The sequence below is a fragment of the Phoxinus phoxinus genome, assembly GCF_949152265.1.
Source record: "Phoxinus phoxinus genome assembly, chromosome: 4".
NCBI lineage: Eukaryota > Metazoa > Chordata > Actinopteri > Cypriniformes > Leuciscidae > Phoxinus > Phoxinus phoxinus.
In genome coordinates, this window is record NC_136879.1 from 33,719,500 (window position 1) to 33,730,943 (window position 11,444).

The 11,444-nt window shown below is 37.2% G+C and overlaps 1 protein-coding gene across 2 annotated transcripts; it reads left to right on the top strand.

Annotated features, from left to right (window-relative positions):
• Positions 1 to 164: 164 nt before the first annotated feature.
• LOC306997242 (prolyl 4-hydroxylase subunit alpha-3-like) lies at positions 165 to 9,944 on the top strand. 2 transcript variants are annotated; one of them, XM_079610467.1, is made up of 8 exons: positions 165 to 370; positions 2,409 to 2,585; positions 3,487 to 3,551; positions 3,761 to 3,920; positions 4,153 to 4,215; positions 4,399 to 4,467; positions 4,959 to 5,055; positions 9,273 to 9,944. In XM_079610467.1, the coding sequence occupies exons 1-8, from the start codon at positions 212 to 214 to the stop codon at positions 9,341 to 9,343; spliced, it is 861 nt and encodes a 286-aa protein (XP_079466593.1). In that variant the 5' UTR covers positions 165 to 211; the 3' UTR covers positions 9,344 to 9,944. The 2 variants fall into 2 exon arrangements, with proteins under 2 accessions (XP_079466593.1, XP_079466592.1); XM_079610466.1 differs by having other exon boundaries at positions 4,399 to 4,592; positions 9,273 to 9,941.
• Positions 9,945 to 11,444: the final 1,500 nt, after the last annotated feature.

The following is an 11,444-nucleotide window of genomic DNA, read 5'->3' on the forward strand; positions in this document are numbered from 1 at the left end:
ATCCTACGCCCTCAGTCTCTCTCTGGAACTGTTGCTTCATGGTAAACCTCTGCAGTATACCTGCCGATAAGTGAGACAGTGACAGAAAACTTGGCCAAAACAGCTCAATTTATTTTCAATTCAGAAATAAGGATTAGGCTACTTTAAGTTTAATCTATGGAAAAACTCATATTTCGTCACAATATAATTTTAATCTTCTCTTCCAGATCCTATGAACAGAAGGGTACATTTCAATGTGGAGAAGTATGAGAAGCTCCTTGATGAAAGTCCGCCTATTACTAACCAAAGCTTTGCTTTGAAAAGGGCTGACACCACTTATCTGAGAACCAGGAATGTCTATGAGAAGCTCTGCCAAACAAAAGGATCTCAGGTACCATTCCACACTATGCTACATAACTTGTGATCGAGACAGTGTAGTGTTCATCAGAGGCTATATCTTTTTATTCCAATCTATTGTTGGAAGTATTATAAGCAACACAAATATAAAATGTTAGCATATAAGTGCTAAAAAGGGAAATGGAAAGTATTCACACATTGCAACTGAAATTAATTTCAATTGATGATTACAGTTTCTAAATGGAGTAAACTTCCATTATTATAATATGGCATCCATTTGACTATTTAATACTTCCTATCATAAAAAAAAATTATACAAAAAGCAGCCAAAGTCAAAAGAAGAGCTATGGCAAATCTTGTGTGGATCTTGGTAGAATTCCTCATGGAGCTGCCTGAAGAAAATTACACAGCAATGTACCAAAGTTAATTATTTCAGTTTTGGATCCTGAAGGAGGTCACATGAAACGATGACCTGCTTTAAATCTTAAGTGTGTCATTTCTTCGCAACTAGTGACATCAAATGAAGCTTCAATCTGTGTGTTTTGGCTACCTAACTCAGCTGGGCTCAAACACATTGACTCAAACAATGGTGTCAGTTTGATACTTGTCTGTCATACAAATTTGTTTGTATATGTGATGTTTTTGAATATAATAGGTTAGTGTTGTTGTCACGTTAGGTTTTGTTCATGTTCTTCTTGTCTTTTATTTTGTAATTCTCATAATCATGGTTTCCTAGTTTATCATGCGATTCCCTTATCCCGTCATGTAACATATCCACTCGAGGCGAGTGTAGACGAGCAAGTGCCGTAAAAAAAAAAAAAATCCAAACATGAACAAAATATCAACTAAACAAAGACTTGACTTCTTAAACTTAAACAGAACTCACCAACAGCAGTTAAACTTACAATACTCGACACAAGAGACAATGAAAAAATTAGGGCTATTTATTCACAGACTAATGGTTTAACAAGACACACCTGAAAGCAATGAACAATGAACCAATGAGAACATGACACATGAAGAGGGGAAGCTCATGACAAGCTCACATGACGGGATAAGGGAATCACATGATAAACCAGGAAACTTGACTATGAGAGTTACAAAATAAAAGTAAAAATAGTGTTTTATAAAAAATAAAGACACATTGCCTAGATCAGTAGTTCCAAAATTTTTTAGAGTAGCCCTGAGGCATCTAACATCCTTTACATTAAGTGACAATATATATGTAAGGAATAATTGATGACAGGCCGTTGAATTATTAGAAAAATAATGCACACCCGAGGTGGTAATGCGGTCACGACGCGAAGCGAAGGCATGTAAAGCCGCAACACATAGGTGGATCTGTCACCAATTTGAATGTTTAAGCCATCAATGAAATAAAGGCTTTTTAACTTTGTTCTACTTTTTCGAGTGCCTTGGAGTTCCTAAGTTATTAGATTAAAAACAATAACTCACAAAAGGGTATGTTTTTGTATCGAAGATAGTTTGAGTCTTTAATCAATCTCTATGCTAAAAGTGCTAAAACCCCACTTTTACAAAGATGTAGTGCAATTTTCTAAGGAAGCATACTGTGCACGCAACCTATCATATACACAGTGCTTGTGTGGATGCAGACAGATTTGACTGCAAACGATGATTTAATTTGATTGGATGTTATGTATTTGACTTTTTTCAGCACTACCATTTTGCTGTTTTTACATTAGAGGAGTCATTTTGCCTGTCAGAAATGCATGCTTGATTTTAATGTTATTTTAAAGTGGGGCAGAATTGAATGAATGGCTAAACTCAGCATTTTGTTTGCGTAGCGCCTCTGTCACCTGACGTGGGGTACCTCACGTGCCCCAGTTTGGGAACCACTGCCATAGATAAATGTCCTTTTAACACAGTAATGTTAGTTTTATTGTGTTCATAATGACATCACTTTAGTGATGGTAAGAGTTAATTATGTTAACTTAATTAAAATACCTGTGTTTATGTTTATCAGTTTAACTCATTCTTGTTGCTAGTCATAACCTGTTAGGAATATTTATGTTTCAGAGCCTTAGAAATAATAACACACTTTCTTTTTACAGCCAAAACATTTTGAGAACCCCAGGTTGTTCTGTGACTATTTCACCAATGGCAACCCTGGTTTACTTCTGCAACCAATTAAAAGAGAGCTAATCAGCCTGCACCCTTATGTGGTGCTCTTCCATGGTTTTGTCACCCGACCTGAAGCTAAAAGCATCAGAGAATATGCAATGCCAGGGGTGAGTGTACTGTTTGCATTAAGCCTTAATGTGGAAACATACAGAATTGGTTATGCAATAAGTAAATCTAGGAATCTAGGACCAATATGTTAAAGTAATTCATTGTAAATTAATTATGACCCATGCTGCCTTTGATATGATGCACATGCAAGAGTGAGTGAATTTGGACCAGAACTCTCCAAATAAACGAGAAAGCCTTTTTTTTTTTAGAATTGGATGTAATTGAGTCCTTTATGTTACTTAGATCATTTTTGGATTGAGGGAATAAGGTTGGCAGAGACTTCAGCTCTCATTTGTAGCCAGTTCTCAGCTGAGGTTGTTCTGCTTTCATTTTTAAAATAATTTGTCTCAGTCACCAGTAAAATCAGTCACTTTTCATCTTACGGCAAGCCAGTTACTGACTGGCTCAACACGGAGAGACACTTCAAAAAGTCTGTATAAAACCATTTTCTAAAGAGAGACAACATTTTGTGTGCTAGTTTTCCCTCCTTTACCAGACATATTTAACCATACAACTTAAGCCAGCTTCAAACTGAGCTGGAAAGAAGATGAAGAGCACATTACGTGAATAAGTCATGCGGTCGGAATCAACCGTGCTTACAGCTCGTCAGTTATTCCACCCAGAGTGTTTTTGTAGGGGCAGACTGAGCATTAAATCACGTGTTTCCATTTTTTCTTTTTTTTCTTCTTTCTTTGTCCCTGCCAGTAGTTCAGTAATTTAGTTTCTTCCTGGAATTCCCACATAAAAGAAACTGCAAGATTGGTTTTCCTCATCTTATATATTTGTACTTTTTGTAGTTCTCTTACTGTTTCTCCCTTCAAATGTGTACTTTATTCTTCACAGTGACTAAAATTTATTAAACTTTTTTTTAAAAATGTAAATCTTCATGTTTTCCTTCAGCTTAGAAGATCAGTGGTGGCATCAGGATTAAATCAGGCCACTGCAGAATATCGCATCAGCAAGAGGTACAAGTAATTTTTTGTTTAAAGGCCCAATGAAATCAAAGTTATATCAGCTCATCTTTATGCTAGTGTACTCCTACAACCTTTAAAACCAACATATCTCAATGGTAAATAATACTAGTAATAATTAGTCCAATTTCCAATAAAATCCCCTTTTTTTCTTTCTGTGTGAAGTGGCTCTCGCATTAGAATTTTTGTCAATGATCTTTCAGTGCATGGCTTAAAGACTCGGCCCATGAGGTTGTGGGCAATGTGGATCGACGCATCACTATGGTCACTGGGTTGAATGTGCAGCCTCCTTATGCTGAATATCTCCAAGTGGTAAATTATGGTATTGGAGGACACTATGAACCTCATTTTGACCATGCCACAGTGAGTAACAATTTTCTTTCATTCTGAAGTTTCCCAAACATTCACACACAAAGAAACACATTTACAAAAATGATGATATATAATAAATATATGCTTTCCAATACAGAGATTTCCTACTTATAATGTATCTTGTATATACATTATCAGCCATGATGCATACTCATTGTGTATACTGTGACTTTTTACAGCAGAATAATGTTTCAAATCTTTTTATTTTTATTTTTATTGGCAGTCTGACTCGAGTCCATTGTACAGGCTAAAAACTGGAAATCGAGTGGCTACATTCATGATATATGTAAGTCAATAAATAGTTCAGCTCTTGCTTGCTTTCTTTCTTAATTAAAAGACAATATCATGCCAATGTAGTTTTGAGTGAGAAAGTAAATAAATGCATTTTGGAAACATTTCAGTAAACAAAATGAATTTAACACGATTTGAGTAAACCACTTTACAACATAATGAATTTTTCTTTTTTTAGTTGAGCTCTGTGGAAGCAGGCGGATTCACAGCCTTCATTTACGCTAACTTCAGTATTCCTGTAGTGGAGGTACAGAATTCCATACATCATTCTCACAGATTCACTAAAGACAGAAGACAACCAGACTTCACTCTGCACAGCTTTCAGAATGCTATTCCCTACAACTCTGTAATAACAGATTGTTTTCTATTGAGGTCAGACATTTCGTTGGATATCCTGTTACAAAAAAAGCTTTGAGTTTGGGAGTCAGTGTTGTTTCAATAAATTAACTGTTGGTGAAACCTGAGAGATAGCTATCTAGAAATTTGAACTTTCACCTCAAGGCACTCAGGTTTTCACCACCCAATAAGGGGATGTCATCTCTGCACAACCTCTCGCAAAAGAAAAAAAGGAATATACATTTATCAAGGTTCATAATCCAGAATTTTGGCTTTTGTGTACACTATCAAAGAAGGTTTTAGACTAAATAAACATAATATAACTATATTAGGAGTTTTCTTTATTCTCTATAAGGTATGTATTTTTCAAAACATTTTCACTTTTTTATGTTTGCTTTCTAGAACGGGGCTCTCTTCTGGTGGAATCTTCATAGAAATGGTCAAGGAAATGGTGACACTCTTCATGCTGGCTGCCCTGTCATTGTTGGCGATAAATGGGGTATGACTGTTGTATCACATGGTGTCTTGTTTGCCAACATAAGGAAATAACATTCATTTGACAGACAATCATATACAAAGCAATTTAGATTGCATTCAAGGTATACATTTGAATAATTCATTCCCTGGTAATTGAACCAATGACTTTGGTTTTGCTGGCACCACACACTACTGTTTGATCGACAGGGATGCTCCAACAGTACCTAATAACTCTGTAAAAGAATATAAAAAAAAGTGAAAGGAAAAATGTGAACCTTCAATGAATTGGGAATGGTTAAAGAAGAACTCCGGTCAATTTTAACATTGAGCTCAATTTTTAGTAAATTTGGAGTGCTGTCAATACAGAGAACAAGGACAAAAATCGGTGTTGCCTACACCGTGTTATCCTATTTTAAAAATTTGCACCCTATTGACTTGAATGGGGAAAATTTTAAACCTGCTTTAATTTCTCTTATCATCCTTGATATGTCATACAAGTGCCCAGCCATGTTGAGTGATTCCTTCAGAGTGAACACGGTGAATCTGACTGCAGTAGATGTGAAAGATATGAATAAAAATGATGTTATATCAGCCAGCGCAAATACCTGTATTTACATCCTGTTTTCGGTCGAAGTCCAAAGTAGTCGATTGTCGAGTTCACGCGCGTGATCATTGGTAACTAAACCTATGTGCGTGAACTCGACAATCGACTACTTTGGACTTCGACCGAAAACAGGATGTAAATACAGGTAATTGTGCAAATTTTAAAAATAGGATAACACGGTGTAGGCAACACCGATTTTTGTCGTTGTTCTCTGTATTGACAGCACTCCAAATTTACTAAAAATTAAGCTCAATGTTAAAATTGACCGGAGTTCTCCTTTAATGGAGCTTTTTGGGTTATTTACTCACCTGTTAAAGGAACACTCCGACTTTTTGGGACTTTAGCCTATTCAACTTATCCCCCAGAGTTAGATAAGTCCACACATACCTTTTTCATCTCCGTGCGTGCTATAAGTCTGTTTGACGCACCCACCGCTAGCCTAGCTTAGCACAAAGACTGGATGTAAATGGTTGCAGCTAGCATACTAATCCAAATAAGTGACAAAATAACGCAAACATTTTCCTATTTACATGTTGTGATTTGTATAGTCACAGAGTGTACAAAAAACAAAGTCACATGAGACACAGACATATTTTAACCGTATAAATACTGGGAACTATATTCTCTGAAGGCGAAGCACTGCTACTTTGGCGGAGTGATAACCTGAGACGCGCCGTGGTGAGGAGCAGAGAGTTCGTTCAGAGCGCGTGACTATACAAATCACAACATGTAAATAGGAAAATGTTTGCGTTATTTTGTCACTTATTTGGATTAGAATGCTAGCTGCAACCATTTACATCCAGTCTTTGTGCTAAGCTAGGCTAGCGGTGGGTGCATCAAACAGACTTATAGCACGCACGGAGATGAAAAAGGTATGTATGGACTTATCTAACTCTGGGGGATAAGTTGAATAGGCTTAAGTCCCAAAAAGTCGGAGTGTTCCTTTAAGCTTAAAAAACCCCACATCAAATATGTCCTTACATGTGCTATATTTCAAGGCTTTGAAAGGGGTCATGAACTGAGAATAAAATTTCCCTTGATCTTTTGACAGTTAAGAGTTTGTTATACTATAAAAATACCCTGTTTCAAAACTCAAAACATCCGTGTCATTCCAAAATCAGCTTACCCGTATATTGAAACCATGGCCAGAAAACGACAGGATCTCAAAAGTGGAGACTTATGACGTCACAGGGCAGCGAAAGCCCGCCTTTGCAGAAGAACGCCTATCTCTACATCACTGCGTCTTTGGATCCGCCCACTGGAGCGTTAGGTAGTGACATGTGAGAACGAGAAAATATTGACACAGGATCAATACAATTACCTTCAAAACGATCCTAATGCTAGGATAGTGAGGGGTTTTTTCTCAACAATGTGAATGTCTCAGCAATGCATTATTTGTTTGTATTCAATGCATTTCACTGTGGATTATTTGGTAATTCAGTTGTAGTTTTGACGCAGGCTTTCTTTGCATACAGACTTATTATATGGATCTGCCACCAGCAATGCCACAAACATGTAGCCTAAGTAACATGTTCATGTTGTGTTCAAGTCCTCCTGGGAAGTTCGTACCTACGAGGTGGGAAGTTGGGTTTACGACGGCAGGCGCTCAAGTCACTTTCGTCAGAAGATGGCGGTTTAAGCTTTTAATTCATTACACAAAAATACAGCAAAGTTCTTAAACTCTAGCTCTAGAAAATGAAGAACCAACAAATGTGCATCAGGTGTGCTTTGCTTTTTTATGTTTTTAATCAATTTATGAAGCCACTGCAAACTTTATCGTTATATATTGCATTTTTATAGCCTATTGTATTTACCATCATGTGCAGGCAATTAGCTTACTTCGCTGTAAATAGAAAAGCCTGACAATATCACTGCTAAATACCTTTAAGTATTGTGGTATTCCACCATGTTTCTCATTGACATGACCCTGCCCCAACTCGTAAAGATCGGGGCTTAAATAAAATCTTGAACTTCCCACTCGTATTTACGACATTGTTCATGTGCGTTCAACTCGTAAATACGATCTTTATGAGATGACTTGACTGCACCATAACCATTATTCCAATGCCTGATAATCAAGTTCAGACAGATCTGTCTGAACTTGATTATCAGGCATTGGAATAATCTTTCTCTCAAAATACTGTTTATGCATCAGTAAATCAAGCCAGTGACTTCACATCGTTTATCTTAGGATGAAAATAATCTTATTTAAACTGTGATTAAAATATATAGCCTACAAAAAGCGATCAAAGAGAGATCCCTTTCCAATCGCTCAAGCTGCCAACCCTACTCCATTTTGCCACCTGATGGAGTTTTGGGGTTTCTTGCCACTGTCGCCTTTTTTTCACCTTTGTTTCCATTGGCTTTTGGCTTGCTTAGTTGGGGACATTTAATTTAATTTTCAACAATAATATTGATCTGCCTGCATTGACACCATTATATAAGAACTAAGCTGAGCTGGACGATGACATCACGGTTATTTTCTCCAGAGCAGAGACTAAATGAATAACTTTTTTACAACAAAAATGAAACACAGAACTTACTTAAGCTGGACTGTGATGCTATTTTCTTCTGGAAACAAACTTTGTTGCATTATTTTCCTGTTATCTCTGTAAAGCTGCTTCGAAACAATATAAGCGTTATAAAAATAAATGTGACTTGACTTGAGTTTAGGACACTTGCCAAAACTCGCTATGAAATCAATGACGCTGTTACACTGCACAACGAAGCTCTTACTGTATTTACATCGTGTTTGCATTGTTATTTGGTGAAAGCATTCGTGAGAGTGCAGAAATTGCGTTGCAATGATAAGATCTATTCATTCAAGTGATCAACAGATCTGTCATCTGCTCAATGCGCATCTGCAACCTTTCATGTGATGGAAATACTTAAAAAAACGTATAATTTGTTCGTCTCGATATCTGTAATAGAAAAAACGTAGTAAAATTATTCAAGAGATTTCCACATGTAATGTTAGATATTTCATATGCCAACATGTCAGTCAATCACAGCAGTGGGCGTTTACACTAAAGTCTCACAGCAGACACGCCTCTTCAAATCAGCGGATAAAATCAGGGTAGGAAAAATGCCTTTTATTTCTAAATTCTAACATTTTTTTTACGTAAAAATCATACTAACATTATAAGGGCACCCCATAAAACAGTATAAAATAATACAATAATCCAGTTCATGACCCCTTTAAAGTCGGCATGAAATCAAAATTGACCCTATTTACTTTGTTAGCGGATATTACTAGTCTTGTGGTGAACAATTAATCCGTGCAAGTTAATACACGGAAAAAAAATAGTTTGCCGAAGTTATCTTTAATCAAAGTTTGAAAAGTTACTTCCGGGTCTGGAATGGTTCTTTTTCTGATGACACAGGCTTGACGACTTGGGTTGGTTAAACGCTTAACCACTCCCCTTAAACCGTTACCCTGCTATGGGCGAGAGATGGAGAGGAGGAGCGCTGAAGTAAAACCCTGCCCTCTGTTCAATATTCCCTTTCAATTGGAAATGCGTCACAACAATTGAGAAAAGTCGTTTGCAACTTCCGGTTCACGCGGACTTTAAAGCCATAAGCTTTCTGTGAGGAACCCACCAATATAAAGGCATTCACTGTCTTTTCTTTTCCAGTTGCCAATAAGTGGGTTCATGAGTATGGACAAGAGTTCCGACATCGTTGTAGCCTTAATCCTGAGGAGTGAGGAAGCATGAGACCATTTCAGGTACAAGAGTCAACCCCCTTAAAGGAGCAACAACAATATCAAGTGAGGGAGTGAAAGGCTGAGTATGAAGGAGTAAAGCATAGAGAGCTAAAACCACCTGCCTTTATAACTGATTTGAGCATTGGGAAGAGAGGCACATGGATAATTTTCATGGATGTCAAAAGTGCATAGGACATAGAGAGATTTAAACTGTGTGTGAATGTTTGTGTGTGGTGGGTTAGGGAATGGTTTGGCATGCAGCCCAAAGGGCAAGCTGACCTCCTGTTCCTGCTTCCCAAGATAAACACCAGAATGTTTACTGAAAATGTAAAATTGTTTACATGAGTACCTGATGATGATTTGTTTTGATGAGTTTGTGGTAACATCTATTTTTTTCTGACAGCAAACAATATATACAAATATTTTTATAATTAATTACAATACACTTTGAAAAAGTATAATAATTTACCCGCTTGGATGTTGATGATTTACCTGTGTAAATCTGGTGCAAACAAAGTGTATGTTGTTTATGGTTGCAAAGCAACTTCCATAAAAGTTCCATACATGTTGTAAACATATAAATAAATTATGAAATGAGATTAACCTTTTCTTTTTGAAGTTCTTTTTTTTAAAGTATTTAATTTATTGGCATTTTTGGGTTGAATTTTCATCAAAAACAATGTATTGTTATGTATTACATCGCCATGATAGAATATAAAAATAGTAATAGTTATCTGCTTTAAATGTTATAATAGCGGTCCCCAAGTTTTCAAAATAACCTTTAGGAATGTATTGCTATTTCTCCCGATTCTGGACAGTATTTATGATAATATTGAAGCACTCACTTTCTTTTAAAAAAAAGTCTTTAAAACCAAGTCCAAAATTCACTGCTGTCCTCAGTTGCTGGACTAATGTAAGGGTTACTTAAATTATGTTTTATTGACAAAGTTCGGGAGGAGCATGTTCAGATAATGAACCTAAATTAACTCAAAAGGAGCGCACTCAGTTAATCAACCAATTACCAAAATAAGAGGTTGTGGCGAGCAGGACGAGGTCGAGGGACGTGAGAGAACGGCGCGAGGCCGGAGTGATGGAAGAACAGGTGGGACGGAGAGCTCGCTGGCGTGCTCCTGGGTCAAGGAGGGGTGGCTGCCAGCCGAGAGGGAGCGGAGGAGTCGCTCCCGTTCGTCGTGGGCCGGAGTCTGTTGCCGTCGGCCATGATGGGGCGGAGCAGGGAACGGGAGACTCGCTGCCGGCTGCCCTCGACTAAAGATTAAAGGAGAACTCCAGCGCAAAATGAACCTTTGGTCTAATTACACATTGTTACCTAGTCAACCGTTATCTGAGATTTGTTTTCATGATTATCGAATGTAAATAGTTTTATCTCTAAAAACAGTTTAGCCTATAACGCTAGTATAACGCTAGTATATGGGGCATGGAGTAATGACAAATAAAAATCGCTTGTTAATACCACTAACAAGGCTCAAAATAGCCCCACACTAACACGGTAGCATAATGAGGGTCCCTACATGCAAACCGAAGCATTGAGAACTGTGTAAGTGTCCAGACAGTTTAATAAGAAGATATTTTATACATACAGTCAACTTCACGTATATAAGCAGAATCCATCTTTGAAAAACAGACTCTATCAGTCGAACTACGAACCACCGATCCAAATGCGCTGAACTTTGTAGAATCTCATATGGTCCAGCGCATTTGGATCGGTGGTTCGTAGATCGATTGATAGAGTCTGTTTTTCAAAGATGGATTCTGCTTATATACGTGAAGTTGACTGTATGTATAAAATATCTTCTTATTAAACTTATTAAAATTGAATCAGCCTTTTTTTAAGCAACTTCATCAAAACCTCTCATAATGAGGGTGGGGGAACGGATTCCGACAGCTGTTTTTTTGCCGTCGGATTCTGTTCCCCCCCTCTCATTTTTCTTAACAGTGAGGTTCAAATACTCAACAAACTTTTGTTTTGCATTTGTCCCCTATAGCCTAGTGGTCTAAGCACTGACATTTAACACTTTTGGGATTTTGACGACCAGAGTTCAAGTCCCAGGTCATCGTCTTTTTTTTTCTTTCTTTTTTTTCA